The sequence below is a fragment of the Phalacrocorax aristotelis genome, chromosome 4 (assembly GCF_949628215.1).
Source record: "Phalacrocorax aristotelis chromosome 4, bGulAri2.1, whole genome shotgun sequence".
NCBI lineage: Eukaryota > Metazoa > Chordata > Aves > Suliformes > Phalacrocoracidae > Phalacrocorax > Phalacrocorax aristotelis.
In genome coordinates, this window is record NC_134279.1 from 28,544,237 (window position 1) to 28,564,448 (window position 20,212).

General features: G+C 38.7%; 1 protein-coding gene across 2 annotated transcripts in view; it reads right to left on the reverse strand.

Moving 5' to 3' along the window:
* Window positions 1-20,212, reverse strand: part of BANK1 (B cell scaffold protein with ankyrin repeats 1) — a 152,688-nt gene that overhangs the window by 78,160 nt on the left and 54,316 nt on the right. For both annotated transcript variants that reach the window (XM_075090733.1, XM_075090732.1), the window contains exon 8: window positions 7,702-7,898. In XM_075090733.1, the coding sequence (XP_074946834.1) occupies window positions 7,702-7,898 (197 nt within the window). The remainder of the gene's footprint in view (window positions 1-7,701; window positions 7,899-20,212) is intronic.

Genomic DNA, 20,212 nt, shown 5'->3' on the forward strand with positions numbered 1-20,212 from the left:
AATAAAAAGTGTGCCTTCTGTCCAGGGTCCTCAGACAGAATTATATATTAAGATTGTGCATGGCTGTGTTAAACAGAACTAACACTATGCAAGGCAGAAATGGATTTTCTTAAGCAGTTTCATATAATGGGCTTGGTAGCTTTGAGAAATGCCTTTCCCTAATGGTCATTCTATTGATGTAGAGCCTAAAGACAATTTTTCTAATTAAGCAATAAATTACAGCTGTAGGAAAGTCTGGTAAGTCACTATTAGATCTGTGCAAAGCTCTGAACTTTCCGATTGCTAAGGACACTGCAAGCCTCCTACCTAACTTTAGTCATTAATTTTTGCATCTCCACCTAGTTTTTCTTAGGGCTTTGAGATCAAAAATCTCCCTTCAGACCTTACATCACTCAAAAGCTAGGTAGTTTTGACTCACAGATTATATATACTGCAATAACTTTAACAGCTCCTTTTCCCTCCTAATTTTCCCCCAAGAAACTGAAAAGCCTTTATTTTGCTCTGTGGTTTGTTTTTTTTTTTCCTGTTTCTTCCCTTCTGAGGGGCTGGAGAAAAGCAGTGTTGATATGCTATCTTTCTTTGTGCTCAACAACTTGTAAGATATGACAGATGTTTGATTCCTTCCAGATCACTGGGAGGCAGCCAAAGGTAATACTCTAGATAGCCTCACGGAGAGCATATACTAATTCAAGGTAAACCTGCTTTTTGCCACTTATATGTTTATCTTCCAATTGCTTCAGTTGACAGAGGCAAGACCCAACACTTGCTTCTAGAATTTCCATTGGAATGCCCCACCAATCCTTCCTTCTGTAGTAAACCTGGAGTTAGCAGATCATTTCACCTTTTCCTTTGCATTGTAAGGGTTTCTGAGATGTCTGTCTCTGAGGAAGAAGAAAGGCAACCTTCTCACCTAATAATACAGTTATTGGAACAGTCAGTGCAGGAAAGATGATGGAAAGGTGAAAAGAGCAATTGTTTTAATGGACAACTATGGGGTAGCTTCTCCCTTGGAAAGTTTTTTCCTCAACCTCATGCAACTGCTTTGCAACTCAGGTAGAGGGTTCATGCCTTCATGATGCAAAACCAACACACTACATAGTGACCAGAAGCTCTCAACATCCACAAAGATCTCTAGACTGTTGAATCCTTCCTATGCCTCTAGCTTCACTGGTATCTTAACTAGCTCTATAGAGAAATTACATCTCACAGAGAACAGTATTTCATGTCAAACTTATTTGTTCACTTACCATGAGAGAGGTTAAGCAGAAGCAACTCATTTACTTTGAAAACAGTCATTATTCTACATATCTTTACCATATACCTTCTAACACCTCCTCAGGCTAGTACGAAGTCTTTCTCTACCTGAACATATTTATTTCCACAACAGTGTAACATGGTCACTTTTATTTTCTCTCCCTTCTGTAAAGCATTGTATTTGTATTTTTCATTAACATAAAGAGCTTAGCCAAATGTTTTTCACGTGTTCAAACAAATTCAGAGACTAATAATGCAGATGAATGATACAGATGATTCTTTTCAGCCTGAACACTACTTCTGAAAGACTGGACACTCCCCACCTTCCCAAAAAGTCCCTTAGCTAAGTATCTTTGCTGATGTTGCCCTGTCAACAAACCAGTCGGAAGGACCTCCGGAAATCCCTTGCTTTTACAATCCTAAACACATTTAAGTAGAGAGGTATCATTACAGAACCCTTTTCATTTTCCCCAGTTCTAATTCACAAGCATTTTGCCTGAAATTCCATTAGTATTCAAGTTTCCCTTAAAAATTGTAAAGGCTTTTTGAAATGGTGAATTGCAAATTACTGACTTCCACTGTGTCACTGATATGGTTACAGAATATCAAAAGATGAGACAAAATACCAGACAATTAATTTGAAAAACTATCCCCGCTCATTTTAAATTACACACAAATTTCAATAGGCTTCTCATACAGAAGTAAGGTTTCCAAATCTGCAGTTCCATTTATCATTCTTTTTTTAAGAAGGTTGTACTCAATTGCATAGTTATGACAGAAGATTTAATCACAGTTAAGGTGCAAGGTTCTACCCTGAATAAAAGTCTACACAGAAACTTTAAAAACGTGTTCAGTGTAACGACTGTGATTTTTTAAAAATGAGAAATCTAGTCTTTTCTCCTTAAAGCCAAGCTTTTCCATGCTCAGTCTTTACCGTATCTCTTCACTGTAACATAAATTGTCTGGACTCAAAAGGCAGCATAGCCAGCAAGTTATTGTTACAGGGAACTTGTCCCTTTGAGAACATGTGAAAAAGAGAAGAAGGAAATCTTGTCAGCTATTAAAAAGAAAGATAATAAACTCCTGAAACCAAATCCAAAACATAGGACACCAAGCACTGATAACCGCAAGCCTCTCCACAAGCAATTGTGCAAAAGAGAACCCAGTGAACAAATATCCTATAGAAATCATAGGATAACATTTGCATATCAGCTGGCAGAAACTCACAGGACCTAGCTCCAATTTCTCAAGAAGTTTAAGAATTTGATTTGTGACTATCCAGTCACTAAGGGAGTATCGAAGAATATATTCACTTACTCATTTCGGTTAAGTAACTTCCAGTATACCAAATGATGCATGGAATCAACGTTTCTGAATACTAAAATATTGTGGCAAGAATAAAGTCCCAGGGACCTTCACCAAGGAATCACTCATGGACTAGCACAAATTTCAGAAACCAGACTAATCCTCTTCTCTTTCATGTACTTTTCCAGCTACTTGAAAGTAATGGGCTATGGGCCAGTGCAACACTATAGTAACATTTAAAGTAATTAAACAAATATTGATAGCAATCAGATTAATTTCATTTCAGATTCTTTAACTTATATCTACTTTATCTTTCTACACATCGTCCTTCCCCAGCAGAAAATTAATAGCTCAGGAAGATATGTCAGCCAAATTTAAAAATACAATAGTTTCATGCTGGGGAGCTCTGCCATATCGTATAACTTTTTATAGAAACACAAAGTTGAACATAAATGTAAGAATAATACTTCTGTGTTCAAAAAAGCTGATTTCTGATGAGCTTCTAGAACTCCCTAGCAAATAATGAGAATCCTTGTTGAAAGGATTCCTGTAATCTAAGGATTTATTGTTGTCTGGTGATAGTAGCTATAATACCATGAAAGATTCTTTTTGCACAAAGCAACTGAGGAAAAAAGTACCCTCAGTTTCTACAATACACTGTTTTTGTAGATTATCTTCTATTTCATCAAGGTGAAGATAATTGAAGAAGTTCTGCATATTGGTTCAACCATTCATTTCAAAACAAAAAAGAGGTGAGGGGAGAGGTGTACAATGACGAATTACTTGCCAACCTATACCCTAAGTTCACTAAGATTTATAAAAATATAGCTTGGCACTTCAGAACCAAAACCTCAAAACCTCCCTGCTCCCCCAACTTACATAAAACATGTGTCTTCCATAAAACAGACTCAGAGTGAAAATTATGACTACCTGCATGATAATGTTTCTCTCTGCTACTGAGGGAATTCAGTAACTATGGATCTAGACTTTGCACGATGTGCCTCAATAGAATGAGAAAGGAATTGATGTAACTCTCCCTTCTTGAAAGAACAGGCTTCTTACAAAAGGCGTACCCCAGGGCACTGTCTCAATCTATACAATTCTAAAGGAACTTCACCAATACGTACGGAATTAAATACCTATTATTTTTTCAATAGCTACCTGAAGCAGGCAGACAGAAAATTATATCACACAAGAAATCTAGACAGTGTTGCTGGTGGCAGAGGAAGAAGATTCTTCTGTCAGTCCACTGTTCTTCCATGGATTGTCACAGGCCTGACCACAGATCTTGGGCAGGTTTAAGAAAGCTCAGTTGACCTGCATTTTCTGCTTTAGATTTCAGGCAACCAATTCTGAAATGTTAGACGGTACTTTAGAAACAAAAATGTATTTGTACTATCTGTATGGTGGCAACTTGAAATGACTGTTTCCGTTTTTAAATTTAAATAGGATTTATGTCACCCCTAGAAATTGGCTTTAAGGGCCAAAGTCAACAATCAGTAGTTATTTGCATTAAACAACCAATAAAATATTTTCTGACTTGTATTTTTCTTAGAAACTGTGATGTATACTAGAAGTGGTACACAGTAATCTTCCTGAGTACAACATATTCAGCAGCACAGTTCTTAGTAACAGAAGGGAGAAATTAGCAACCCAAAGTGCTGGAACAAAGAATTACGCCCATACCAAAGCATAAATGCCTAAACCAGCTATCAGCGTGACCTCCAGTTTTAAATGGTTAGGTCACAAAGTGAACATACTCCCCTCATTAGTCACTTAATGCTTAGACATTTTCTCTCATCTATTTTTTAAAGTCTTTCTTTGTGTGCTGGAAAAGAACTTCATTTAAGTGATTTCTTTATTTTCTGCAGGCGGAACTTTTTACGTAGGCTTAGAAGACCACAGCTGGCGACAAGAACAACAAGCTAGTGTCAAAGCACCTTTCAGGTACAGAGCATACACAGAAGACAAATATCTGAAATAGGGCCCCAATATCCAAGCAAACTACTGTGGCTTAACAAGGTACCATCTATCACGGGTACTGTAACAACTGACCACAGATACATTTCAAGCCTGTGGCTAATGGAAAGCAAAAGTACTTTGGCCTTTCTTACTGGCTTTTGAGCCATCAGCTGGATTAACTAAACTCAAAAGGCTCATCGTTTCCCCTGTTCAGATAGTCTGAGACCAGGATCCCTGCCAGTATTCCTAGTGAATGTTTCTTACTAGTTTTAAATGGACACATTTGATTCAAGCAAATCAACCTAAAAGCAATTATGAAAAATGTTCAAGTACTTGGTTCTATGGAGGAAAAATCACAAGACAGCAACAATTCAGGATGTTATCGCAGAATGTTAAGCGATATCCCTCTTTTATGCTACAGAAGAGGGAATTACTTAATCTAAACTATAATGAAACATGTAGAAATTGGAAATGAATGACCAATTTAGGTAGCTTTATGTTAAAATGCAAGAAAAATACAAATTGCTTAATAAACTGCTGGCACATTTAAAACTGAGCTTTATCATAATCCCCACTAAAGACTCTTTCAGGGACAGCTCCATCAGTTTAGTACCTTTAATACAAATGGATCAAGTATTTCAGTGGTCCCTCAGCATAAAGGAGACATTTTCAAGGAGTGTTTGAAATGCAGGATTCTGACTGAGAAGGCAGACACTACCACTTGTGGGAGCACACATTTATACAGGTTCTCAGAGAGTGTGATGTTTTAGCATTTAATGACCCTGCATATAACACTGGTACTAAAAAGGGAAAACCTCTTCCCCCCCATTCATACAGCTGTATCAGCGGAAACATGCCACATGTTATGTGATCCTTCCTTTGAGCTTTGTTTTGCCACAAATCAGGAGACCAGCTCCCAGCATGTCCACCGGGCACTCCAGATCTGCATTCTGTGGCTGTAACGCACCCAACATCAACACTGTCGGTGTCCAGTTCCAGAGGTTTTCCCTTTGAACAAGTACAGGGAACTTGTGCCATACAGATGACCCAGTGTGCAAGTTAGCCAGCTACCACAGTTCACTTTTGCCAACAGAGCCCTGAGCAACTTTCCGGTAAGCCTGCTGGACCAGCAAAACTGCATCACCAAAAAGCCATGAGGACAGATCTGTTCACCAGCCACCAAAGAGGGCTGCACAGCAAAGTCCTGGTTTCAGGGTAGAAATAGTAGCTGTGGTGTTGCCACTTCTTTTGCTGCTCTCTCTCTCCCTAACCACCTCAGGGAATTCTTACTCCCCTAAGGATTCCCTAGCACAAGGCAAATGAAAGACACTTCATAGGGTTTTGGACAACTTCAACATATGTTTTAATATACTTATTTTTCTGGAACCCTATTGCTCTTTAAGACAGAAGTGATGGATTACTGTGTATATTTCTGGGCTATTAAGGAATGGCAAAACACAGGTAACAATTTTAAAACAGTGAGAGGTATGCCGAGTACAGAAGTACTTCTATTGTAATAATGAGCAATTTCAATACTTCAGCGGTAACGGGAAGTTCCAATGTGATTAAACTAAATTCTGCTTGGCTTAGAGCCATGCAAATATTTCTTTTCCACAATCCCATCAATTACAGAAGAACAGTAAGTGTTTTTGCTCTTAAGTGCACTATTAGAGGGGACACAAATAAGCCATTTCTCTTCCAGTGGTTGGAGCTAACATTTCTAAAATACCATATTTCACATTTTGCAGACTTGAAGCATGCTCTGATTTTCACTTGTGTCAGAGTAGTAAACCATGCCATTTGAATCAACTGAAAATGGCATGTCCTAACCAGACTACACCATGCTTATGATGGTAGTAGAGTTGCTTTTACTTCAGTGCTGGTATAAGTATTCACACTTAGGAGGGCAGTCATCATGAGCAAAGAACAACTGTTAACTGTTTACATGAAAACAGTAACAGATATGTACCATGAAGGAACTGTTTTAGTGAAAAATTACATTGTATAAAGTCAGAGTTATCATTATAAATCCATGGTTTAGATTGATAATTTTGTACTGAGACTATCAGGACAATTAATAATCCTACTAAAAGAGAAAAGCTAATCAGAGCTATGCACATACTTTACATGCTTTTTACAGCGAAATATATTACCCTCACAAACATTGCCTTCTGTCACTGACAAGGTCTACCAAAATATAAAAAAAAACTATAGAAGTGCAATGTACTCTCTCAATGCATATCAGTTGTAGCCTGCCTGTACCATGTGTGCTTGTGCCTCCTCTTACAGAGGCCCCAAACTATAGCAGTAGGTTAAATATGAATGCGTTTCTAAGGACCAGGTCTTCACAACGCAGACTTCCTTATGCCAATGTTCACATCCTGTCTTTCTTTTGGTATATGATATATGTAATTTGCTCTCTAGGCTTTAAAACCTCTGGGGGAAGAATTATAATCTCTGCTCATATTATAGTTAGCACAATAAAGACTTAAAACTGGTTAAAGCTCTCAAATGTTACTATAGTATATTGTTTTTTATATTGCCAATTCTGTTAGATTTTATTGGCAATAGCTTGTGTGCTAGAACTATGCACAGAACTTTATTCTATTATTATCTTTCATGTTGAAAGGCAACTATTTGCCCAAAAACCCTCCTGCATACCCAGCTGAAGAAAGATTTACTCCATCTAGCAAAGTGTGGTAAAATTTAGCCTTCCTTCACAGTGGAGTGGACAGCCAAGGCAGGGCAACCACTCTTTGTTGAATGCTGAAGAGTGGCAATGGTACAAGAGTTCAGAGTCACTTTTAAAGTGACTTTTAAAGAAGCCTTTATCTCCTACTCTAGGTGGTTGGGCTAGACTACTTACAATGTAACCATTGTTTGGGAGCTGAAAACAGCAGTCTAGCAAGGCCACATGAGGTACTTCTGATTCACTGTTCTTATGCCATTACATGCCTAAAATTCAAGCAGCACAAAAAATCTGTTCTCCATTATGACAGTGCACAAAGAGGCTGCACCCCATTTTGACCCCTCTTTCTGAGGCAGAAGGAGCATAATAATATTTTCAGACACAAGGACTACAACATATTAGGCTTTACAAGAAGAGATACTAAGGGATCTCAGTAGTAAAACTTTATAGTCCCCTGGTTATAGATGACACGAAAACGCATAAAGACTTACTGACAATTCTTTGATTAATTTTCTTAGTTCTCTGTGCCCATGTTTCTCAGCGATACTTGCTGGGTCATCTCCATATTTGTCCGTTATTTTGCAAGCCCGTGTGGCCTCAGGACAACTGAGTAGAAATGTTGCAAGGTTCTTTAATCCGAATCTGGCTGCACAGTGAAGGAGAGTAGGAAATTCTTCCAAATGGCTATCTGTATATGGAAAAAAAAGTTTTCATAAAGAACAGTTTTGCTTTTATACAACACCCTTCACCATCTTTTACAAAAGTCCTTTGAATGCTAGAGCTATGGAATCACAGTTATCAAGCTGCTAATACAGAACTGGCATCCAAAGAACAATTCCTCCAACAAACAGTTTTACAATTCACATATATATTTTAATAAGGGAGCCTTTAGCATAACTGAGAAATCTCTTCCCCCCCCCCACCCCCACCCCCCCCCACAGAGGGGCTTTAAAGCACTTTATTTCTATTGAGAAGTAAGTTTTCTTGCAAGGGGAGAAAACTCAACAACCAAGACATGCTTTTGCTTAGGTATATCTTATTTAATGCTTTATGAATATTTTTAATTTAAGACATTTGAATGGGACATTTTTATAGGTTTATGGTGCTACATTTTCATATTAGAAGACACTTCTGAAAATTCACATGACTGCCAGTGACTTGCAAAAATTTCCTTATCCCTGCAATGAAAAATCAGAGAATTTAAAAATGAATGGATCAGATAAGGGTTTTTTGGATTTCTCTGAAATAGCATGAAACTAATTTTTATCACAGACTTTAGTTTTCACCTTGGAGAACCGGGACAAAGCTAAACTGAAGTCAGTTTATCACTTCAGCACAGTCCTGTATTCTAACTCTAAGAGTGGCCACAAGTTACACACAACAACAACCACCACCAAAAAAACCCCCCATCAAGCATAAACAATACTTCCCGCTGCCTTTATACTCAACTTTCTAATAATTTGTGGTTTTTTATGTAGTGATTTGTCTATTTATCAGCATTTCAACTTCTTGCACCCTCCAGGACTTTTGGCAGTGTCTTTACTAGCTACTTAATGAAGAAGTGCTTCCTCTAGCTCCTGCTGGATTCAATTGATAGCCCTTAATTTGTCTTCTTCTCCATCCCTGTCTGCCCTCTCTGCAATTCTAGTGATTTACTCATTCCCAGAATTTCTTGAAGAGCTCCTAGATGATCCCTGAGGTCCCTTCCAACCTGTGATTCTGTGATTTAGTCTACTTAACTGTGCCTTATAGAGATTCAACTCCATCACCCCCACTGCTATTTTATGAACCTTTTCCAGCTTTAATGTAACTATTTTGAGTTAATAGAAGAGCTGCACATGATACTCAACTTCTGGGTGAACCATATAATTTATGCGTTGTCATAATTATGTCCTGTTTTGTTCTCTATCCCTTTTCTAATAATTCCTAGTATTTTGTTTGCTTTTTGGTCTGCTGCCTAGCAACACGTTGATGTTATCATGGAACTGCATGGCTGTCATGGCTTAACCCCAGCTGGCAACTAAGCACCAAACAGGTGCTCGCTCACTCCCCCCTAGTGAGATGGGGGAGAGAATCCAAAGAGTAAAAATGAAAACACTTGTGCAATGACATAAAGACAGTTGAATAGGTAAAGCAAAAGCTGTGCACACAAGCAAAGCAAAACAAGGAATTCACTCACTGCTTCCCATGGGCAGGCAGGGGCATTCAGCCACCTCCATGGAAGCAGGGCTCCATACACATAACAGTTACTTGGGAAGACAAATGATGCCATCACTCCAAATGTCCCTCCCTTCTTTCTTTCCCCAGCTTTATACAATAAGCATGATGCCATATGGTGTGGGATGTCCCTTTGGTCAGTTGGGGTCAGCTGTCCCGGCTGTGCCCCCTCCCAGCTCCTTGTGCACCCCCAGCCTGCTCGCTGGTGGGGTGGGGTGAGGGGCAGAAAGGGCGCTGAATCTGTGTAAGCCCTGCTCAGCAGTAATAAAACATTCCTGTGTTATTGAGACTGTTTCCAGCACAAATCCAAACCATGTCCCATACTAGCTACCATGAAGAAAATTAACCCAGCCAAAACCAGCACAGCGGTTTCATTCGTCAGTGCTAACAGCCTGCTCAAAGCCTCTCATTTTGTATGACAACATAGGACTGCCTTTTCCACTTGCATCACTTCGTTTTTTTACCTACAATTAATATCATCTGACATTTTACTGCATCATTCCTAAGTCTCATAGCGCCTTTTCCCCATTTTTTTCCCCAACTAGCCCTCCTCCTTACTACCCTGAATACTTTGTAACACTGGCAGAAGTTTTTTCCAACTGTCTGTCCCCTGGTTTTGGCCAGTTATTCATCCATGCCCAATCAATTACTGACTTGATCAGGTTTGCTGACTCTTCCAAAAAACTACAAGAAATCTATAAAGCAAGACTTCACATTACAGAAAATTTATTTTACTACAATTTCTATTAATTTGTCTGGTAGAGACAACATATCAACCTCCTTCTAGTTCTCAAGGTCCCCAGAGAAATTGAGTTTTGGTACTACAGTTACACATTCTAGTACTACAGAACTGAAAAATTGCACACTACTGTTAGAAATCCAGCTATTTTACTTTTAAATTTCCTCAGAGCTCTTAATGAATACCGGTTTGTCCTGGTAATTTCTTTGTGCTCAACCTGTCCATTTTTGCTATAACTTCATGATTCCTTCAACTCCAGACAGTCTCTTTCCACATGTCTCCCAGCTCGGGAATCTACACAGTTTCTCCTAGCTTTCTTGAGTTCTCTTTTATATCCCAGTCATCAGTTGTCCTACAGACTAGTCACTGTGTTTTCAGCCTTTCATATGCTGGAAGATAGTTATGACTCCTTTCAGAATTATCTTAGCTGCCAGTCTTCAACAAACTTTCTCATTTTTACATTCATTTAACATATTAAAATTTGGCTCAGCAGTGGTGAATTTGTGTGCCTCCCCTCCCCCCATTTTTGCTCCTGCAGAATGTTGATATGGGAGAGAGCAAAAACCTTACCCCACCATTAGATATAAGGATTCAAGGAATAAGAACAGTCCTTGGAACAGGCGTAGCTAAGTACTGATTGATGAGAAAAATTGTTAGGACAATTCTTGACTGCATTTTGGAGAAAAAGTATTCCATCACTACCCCACTCCAATAGTGTTTTGACACAAGGTATTTGAGTGGTCTGCATTCCAGTTGGAAGTCACATTAACAACCGTAAACTGATTTTTAAACAAATTGGGTGTTGCCTGAATTTTATTTTCACCATGCAATCAAAAAATCCAGTCAAGAAACTGTAAATACACAGCACCTGTGTAAATCAAGGCTGAGCTTCTATTGACCAGGGTATGTGTTTTAGCTTATATTCCTTTGTATTTGCAGTGTGCTTTAAAATCCTTTGAGTTACAATAGGCAATCTTAAAACTGTATAGCAGCTAAGGTTTTCTGAGAGAATTAGGTGCCACACTACTACTTTACTCCATATTGCTCAACTGAAATTCCACAAACTGGGCTTAATTCTGTAAATAGAAATAGAAATCTTACTTCTATTTGACTTCGTACTTCTGTCCATAGTGCGCTAACTGCAGGGCAAAACTAACCCCCCTACAGTCTAAGACAAATATATGCCAACTTAAGGAGCTGTCACATGAGCAGTAAAAATGTATGCAAGTGATTTTAAGGCTGGGATGACAGCATCAAAGCAATGTGTACTTTTACATATTACACAGGATTCTCTTGAACAAAAGAAAAAAAAGCGTCCAAGCCCAAGCTAATGTTTCAAAAAGTATGCACAAATCATGGTCAAATTGCTTTTCTTAATGTTTGTCTTCTGCCTTTTTTTTTTTTTTTTTTTGAGATGTCCAACAATGAAATAGGTGCTGAACAGTAATTTTAAAAGGGCAAATTACATGAACTGCAGTCAATAGACTACATCCTGTTAGCAGACTCTAGAAGGTTAAATATAGTCAGTAAAAGGAACCTTAACAAACTATTAATAACATGCTCTAAAAGAATTTCCGCTCATGCTAATGAAACCTCAAACAGATGGTTACAAATCCGAAAAGGGAATCAAGTCTATATTACCAATGGACTGGATGCTATGATTTCTTCATCAATGTAAAAGAAGGAGAGTCAGTAAGCCTGTTCCAGGCTTATATCTGAGTTTTCAAAGTAACACAAAACAGACGTATCCCAGAACCAACTCCAAAATCCCTTCAGCTTCTTCGCAGCTGAGCTGTTTTTTCTGGTCGCCACTCAACTCCTCCCTAGCTAGGTTTGATAATTCAAGCAGGACTGCTACACTTACATACTTCAAACATGACAGGAGGCTACATGATCACATAATTAAATACTTCAGCTAGCCACAGAGGATGGTAAAATACAATAAATCGATTTCCCAAAACAAACTTTTTTTATATTACTCCTTGTGGTAAGCAGAAAAAAAGGCTGTCCGCAGGTATGAAAACTTTAACATCAGCACTGGTAGTGAGATCTTTTACATAATATTGAAAAAAGACATAAGTGAAACAAATGTTTTTAACACCACACAAACAATATTAAAGCACTTTCACCAAGAACAGGAAATAGAAATACTTTCATTAGTTTCTTATTTTGATAATGAGTATTCAGATAAATCTGACCTGTACACCTTTACAACTACTTGGGCTACATAAGCTTTGTTATAAAATCATACAACCTCAAAATGTTGGTTCCAATTACGACTATAGCTGAAGGAGCCATTGAGGATAGTGCTATTGATACGTACCAACTCAGCAGTCAGCAACTGTGTGCAACAGTGCAGCAAAATTCCATACATATATGCACATACAAGCAGGACTGGTCTTATTCAATAGCAGAGGGATTTTCTTTTTGTACAAGATCCAATGAGGAAAAGCAATTTCCAAAAAGGTTAATTTTAAATGAGCATCAATGCTAGCATCACTATTACATATCTGAACAAAGAAGCTACAAGGATTACATTTTCTTGGGGGTATGTTAAATCTAAAGACTGAACTTAATTACTGAAGTGTTAATTCCAGGATACAAATCTTGTTGGAGACAAATCTACTGACAGTCACTATAAACAATTTTCTCTCTTCTATCTTTTCACAGCATCCATTTCAAAAATGAGCATAAAAGGGAAAGTTCTGTTCACATAATAATTCAAATTACTTTCACAGTATGAGTTTTCACCCAGTGCTTAACACAGGTGCAACAGACAAGAGTACCATGAAAAGACCCCCAAGTCCAGAGAGGACAAATGACATAAATTGCATTGGGGTTACAAAATATTGTAACCTATCTCCTAATTTCATTCAAGAGCTCTCTCTGCAACATCTACTGTTACAGATAAATTTAAATCCTATGGTGAAATCCATTTCTATAACAAATATGGCTTTATTATCTATAAACAAATGTATAACTGTCCCTTGAATTGAAAGTCTTTCAGCTGTATAAAATTGATGACATGATGGCATAATGGCAATTTTAACAGGAATTGAATGCTTTGGGGGAAAAAATAATCATCACATTTATACCATTATTGGTATACTGTTATTATGGTTAACATTATTATTACAGTACAGTATTATTAACAGTATTATTATTCTTATATAATACTGGTATTAATGTTATAGTAATACAGAGTAAGATTGGCTGCCTGAAATATTTTGTATTGCTAAATATGCAGTTTGCACTTTCTACGACCAGAGTTTTTTTTAGCATGAGCCTTCCATGAAATTAAACACAGTTCCTTTTCAGTAGCATAACTGTATGAACACACTCTTCTTCCCAGCAAAGATTTAGCAAACTCCAGTATTGACAAAACACTGGATTTTTGCCAGGTCATGTAACCTAATACATAATATCACTGTTAGCTAGTGGACATGATCATAAAACACAATATACAGCCACATTCAAAAGTTCCAAGTCCTTCCGTTCAGACATTACTGAACTTCTTGGGGCTTATACTCTGTTCAAAATGAGCAGAACTCAAAGACTTATTTTCTTGTGCAAAGAAATCTGGACTACACAGGCCCCATACAGCAGGGTGGTTACACGGACACTGTCTAGAAAAAATGCACATCAGATGAACACACACATGGCTTTGGGGCTTCCTATTGTACAGATGCATTAAGAGCAAAGAGCTATCTGAAAATAGTTGACTCCTCTCACACAAGTCCTACCACCCTAAGCTGGTCATCAGGGCTAACAAAACTCACCATCATGCTTTCCTCAGGCACAATGAACAACCAAATGAACAACCAAAAACTCTTCTCTGTTGACAAGAAATACAGGCTCCTAACTCAAGAGAGCACCTGGGAGACTTTCTATTTAAGGAATCCAAACATCTCTGAACCACAACATCACACTGTTTCCCGTACCTTACTTTGGACTTCAGCTGCTTTCTTTTGGTCATGATAATATTCCTTCTCCAGCCTAGGCTGGGTACTAACAAGGTTGGGATTAGAAGTAGAGAAAGCTCTGTTCAGACTTCTTTTCCCTGTCCCTTGAGGAATTAATGCTAGGCATGAGATTGATCTGGTTGCTACTGCAGAGTTAGAGATTCAGCAATGAACAATGTAGGAGGATAAAGCTTACAGCCACAACAACTGCTGTTTCTGCATTCCAGTCAGCCATGAACAGCTTCAGACATCAAACTGTACCAGCTACTCCCACAGATGGTTCATATATACCACATGGTGCAGAGGGAAGGAGCCACAAAAACACCAGGAAACACCAAGTTGTGACACAAGGTAAAAAGTTATTGTGAGGACCATCAGACGACCATACTGAGGTTAACCAATTTAAGACAGCTTTTAACACTCTGATTCGCAAAGCCTTTTTAGGCAACACAGCTGGCAGACCCCTGCACTTACACAAAGTAGGATACAATCTTCAAGGGCCAAATTTTCCAAGTCTTGCTGATAGAAAACTCAGAAATATTGAACTACTTGAGGCCACCCTGGTATGATCACTCTCTTGAATGTGAAGTAGTTACCTCTTTCCTCCAGGTTCTACAGCAAAAAGTCAATGGCAGCTAAGGCTACCATTGGTTGGACAAGATGATCTCTAAAGGCCCCTTCCAACCCCTACTGTTCTGTGATTCTGGGATTGTTGAAATAACCTAGTAAGAATAACCCACTGCAAGATCTATCTATGGTTTGTATTTTTTTTTTAATTATAATTGTTCACTTAATTGCAAATTCATGAAATTCAGTGAGCTCTTAAGACAAATTAGATGTTCTACTGTAAAGAAATTTCCACCATACTGTGTTTAACTGCTTTAACTGAAGTTTTGTATGATACACAGTAGGAAGAGGCTGTAATTATTTGAAAGCACACATGCTTCAGGCAGAAAATACCATTCTTGAACTTGCAAGTTTGTCACACTGAATTGGGGAAAATTGCTGGAACTTTTATCAGCTGTGGAATTAGAACAACTGATACATTTCGGCTAAATACATAGAACCGAACAAAAGTAGTAGTTATTAGGATAACTAGAAGTGAACAGCTTTTACACAGTAGCAGTCCTTTAATGAAGAATGTTAACAGAGAGAAGCTGCCACTGATAGGCACCTATGTTAAGAACTAGTTAGCTGGTGATCATAAGCTGGAAGGAAAGGTTAAATAGAAAGCGCCCAACTGGCATATTTTTAAATGCATTAAGGTGGCTTCTTCAACTTTCAACTGACTTTGAGGCTAGTGCTTGCTTTTAATTAAAGTTTTAGTTGACATACACAAGGTTAAGAGGGAATTGCTGTTTTGTATGTTTTGTCCTGTCATAATGCCTTCTCTACTCTTTCTGCAGAGCATTCTGGAACACCTCAGCTATAAAACAGAACATAAAATCTAATATTACTGTATTGTTGCACTGTCTTAGCTTGTGGGAGTTTTCATAAAATTGCAGTAAGCAAACAGAATAGCCTACAGTAATATTTCTGCAGATCTTGTAAGACATCCTTCTTTTATTTCCCAAATTATTGATACTGGACATCACTTTTTTTTTTTTTTTTTTGGTCAATTTAAACAGACACTTAAAATAACTTCTACAGTGTCAATAACAATTAAACAAAAAAAAAATACTTAAAGCCCCATCTGTTTCTTCTCCCCTAGTCTATCTTTTCACTAGCAGATAAAAACCCAGACTCTTGCTTCTTCTTTTGGGATAGATATTTCAGCTTGAAAGAAAGAATTGCAGAAATTAGGATACGACTTGCTATATTTCTACCAGTGTTAGGTGACAAAAGGCAGTATTTTCTACAAAAAGAGTAAATTCAGGACTTTTCATATGTCTCAATGTTTGAGTTTAATCAGAAAAATGGTAACAGATAACTCGTAAAAAAAAAGAAAAATTCATTAATAGTGGAAAAAGAAACAGCTTTTCCTCAAATAAATAGCTATCTTGGACAGGAGTCGATGCACCAAGAATTCCCAAACCTGAGGTTTCAAAAGCAGAATCAGAGCTTCTCAAGTTCAAGAAAAGCTTTGAAATGTGAGTTTGGATTTGTTGGTATGTTTTGACTGGATTCTATTATCAGAATATAAAGGAATAATATAGATACAAGACATCCTGAAATTAGTTAGGTACAGAACATACAATATTCAGGACAGTACCTCCAGCTTTAGCTACATGCATTCACAAGGAATGCAGGGTACCACCACTAAAAATCCCAGACATGTCTTGGCTCTGTCTTTCAGTTAATGCTGCTGTTAAACACAGTGTTTTTTCCAGTGGCTTCTATTCAGTCTGCATTTAGCTTTCTCATCTGATTGGGCTTCCTGTACTCCCCTTCAGAGACTGCAGAATAATACCTTTAAATATCACTCGTTACTAAAACATTCTTCCCCTTGATAAGCTGAACAAAAGTCTTTATCTTAATTCTCCTATACTGCTAGTAGGTAATATCCATGAATAATCCTAAATATATTTTCACAACATTCAGATACTTTTATATTCTTTAGAACTACATAAAACATGTGATACAACAACAAAAAAAGGCAATTAAAAATAAAGGCACAGCTCAGGTCTGAAGTGTGCACTTTATTTCAGACAAGCTTTTACATATACAGCAGGTCCAACAATATTTTTCTGGTAAAGACTCCTGATTTACTTTTTGGTTACTACAATAACTATTACAATAGGATATTTCATCAAAAGCAAGCAACTGAAACTCATCTTGTGCATAGCAAAACACATTCCAATGGCTGTCACTGGGAAACACATTTTATACAAAAGTCAGCACAAATTTCTATTTTAACCATTTCCAATCGCTGCCTTTTATAAATCAATTTCTTTGGAATAATGCTGAGAAACTTAAGAGAAAGTTGATTTGCTGCTCAAACAATTCTCCTTGTTTAGATGGCAAAAGATTCAAATTTCCAGGATACGTATTTGTGATCCATGGCATCTTTTAAAAAACTTCCCTTATCATAAATCATTATATCCAGTGATATACCTATCCTAAGCAGGTAAAGTTGTTCTATTAGATATTATGGTAACATAGTAAGTTTATCAGGACATCTTGCTTTTTTAATTAATATTTAAAAGAAATAGGAACACTGAAAATGTTCTAGTTGAGTCTACGCCTGGGAAATAACAATGGACAATTTTACCCTAACCACATCTTATTTATAAGCGTGCTTGCACATGCTAGTATAGAGACAGGTAATCATATACATTTATGAGGCCTGGTTATATTGATATAATAGGCAAGGTATACAGACCAGTCATTCAGAAAAGATCTTATTAAACAAGGAACTACAGATAAGGGCTGTCATCAAGTGCTCAAAGTCTCCAACTGGGAAGAGCTACGAATGTAATCTCTCTGGACTTCTGTAAGGCCTTTGACACAGTTCCCCACAACATCCTTCCCTCTAAATTGGACAGATATGGATTTGATGGGTGGACTGCTCGGTGGATGAGAAACTGGTTGGATGGTGGCATTCTTAGGACAGTGGTCAACAGCTCAATGTCCAGATGGAGATCAGTGATGAGTGGTGTCCATCAGGGGTCCATACTGGAACCAGTCTGTTTAATATCTTCATCAGTGACACAGACAGTGGGATCAAGTGCTGCCTCAGCAAGTTTGCAGACAGCACCAAGCTGAGTGGTGCAGCTGACATGCCTGAAGGATGTGATGCCATCCAGAGGGACCTGAACAAGCTTGAGAAATGGGGCCATGTGAACCTCATGAGTTCAACAAGGCCAAGTGCAAGGTCCTGCAGCTGGGTCAGGGCAACCCCTGGTATCAATACAGGCTGGGGGATGAAGGGATTGAGAGCAGCCCGGCAGAAAAGGACATGGGGTACTGGTGGATGAAAAGCTGGACATGAGCAGGCAATGTGCACTCACGCCCAGGAAGGCCAACCATATCTTGGGCTGCATCAGAATGTGGCCAGCAGGTCGAGGGAGGTGATTCTGCCCCTCTACTCCGCTCTGGTGAGAACCCACCTGGAGTGCTGCATCCAGCTCTGGAGCCCTCAGCACAGGAGAGACATGGACCTGTTGGAGCAGGTCCAGAGGAGGGCCAGAAAAATTATCAGAGGGATGGAGCACCTCTCCTATGAAGAAAGGCTGAGAGAGTTGGGGTTGTTCAGCCTGGAGAAGGGAAGGCTGCAGGGAGACCTTACAGCAGCATTTCAGTACTTAAAAGGGGCTTATAAGACAGATGGGGACAGACTTTTTAGTAGGGCCTTTAGAGATAGAACAAGGGGTAATGGTTTTAAAGTAAAAGAGGATAGATTCAGACTAGATAATAAGGAAGACATTTTTTACAATGAGGGTGGTGAAACACTAGAACAAATTGCCCAGAGAGGTGGTAGATGTCCCATCCCTGGAAACATTCAAGGTCAGACTGGACAGGGCTCTAGGCAAGCTGATCTAGTTGAAGATGTCCCCGCTCACTGCAGGGGGGTTGGACTAGATGACCTTTAAAGATCCCTTCCAACCCAAAATATTCTACGAATTTAATCTGAATAAATGGAAACTGAAAGACAAGTTGTCCTGGTTTCCGCTGGGATAGAGTTAAATTTCTTCGTAGTAGCTAGTATGGGGCTATGGTTTGGAGTTTTGCTGGAAGCAGTGGTGATAATGCGGAGATGTTTTAGTTGTTGCTAAGTAGCACTTACACTGGTCAAGGACTTTTTCAGCTCCCCGTGCTCTGCCGGGTGCACAAGAAGCTGGGAGGGGGCACAGCCAGGACAGCTGACCCAAACTGACCAATGGGATATTCCACACCATATGGCGTCATGCTCCGTATATAAAGCTGGGGGAAGAAGGAGGAAGGGGGGACATTGGGAGTGATGGCGTTTGTCTTCCCAAGTAACCGTTACGTGTGATGGAGCCCTGCTTTCCTGGAGATGGCTGAGCACCTGCCTGCCAATGGGAAGTAGTGAATGAATTCCTTATTTTGCTTTGTGTGCACAGCTTTTGCTTTACCTATTCAACTGTCTTTATCTCAACCCATGAATTTTCTTGCTTTTACTCTTCTGATTCTGTCCCCCATCCCACCAGTGGGGAGTGAGCGAGTGGCTGCATGGTGCTTAGTTGCTGACTGGGGCTAAACCACAACATCTTTATTCTCACTTATTGACATGTCTTTATTTCAGTCAAGTATGTCTCAAGGCAAAGTGTCTGTATTCCCCCTGGAAAAAGACAATTGGATTTCTGGCATAAGTTAGCTTATTTTGACCATACAGGAATTATGAAATTAGGGCTGATTCATCTGTCTGTTCAGAGATACAAGAATAACTCATCTCAGTCCTAAAGACCTTTTTGTCTGATAGCTTCACTTCCTTCCCAAAATTATTTAATTAGTTTTCATTCTTTGGCATTTTCTCTTCGGAAGAAAAAATGGTGCTGGGAATAAAATGCTATAAAAATGGCTGAACAAGGAGATGCTAGTCCTCTATTAGACCTGATTTGTCTAGGGCCTGTTTGGGATGCTCTTATAGGGAGTCAAAAACATGGGTTTAGACACCTTTCAGGCAGAAGGGGGATCAGAGCCTAGGCCTCCTACGTTCCAAGTGCTTTGAGCTGTGCAACCACATCTTTCTTTCATGAAGAATCTAGGTGTCTAACTTTGGACTTTCTTGTTGTGCTGTACATCAAATCAGTTCATTTTAAGAAGGTCACTGCTTGGTTCAAGCTCACAAGCAGTCAACTTGCTCTTGAACCGCACAGGACTCTTGGGGAGGGATTGCAGGTTGGTAAGCATTATTCTAAATATTCAAAAACATGCCCAGATCTAATTAGTTAGTAGAGAAGCAGAAAATCTTTTGTTCATCAGAACCAACATTTCACATTGGGAATGATTTTTCAATGTGTCCTATACATCCCCATCCTGCAGTTTTGCACTGGAAAATGTCAAGGACAGGTGCCTCACTTAACATCCTACTTGTTTGCTTCCACTAACCTAGACTCACATTTAAGCCCATTTTTAAAATACAAGTGGAATCATGTTTATCTGCTACAGAGGGGTGAATTC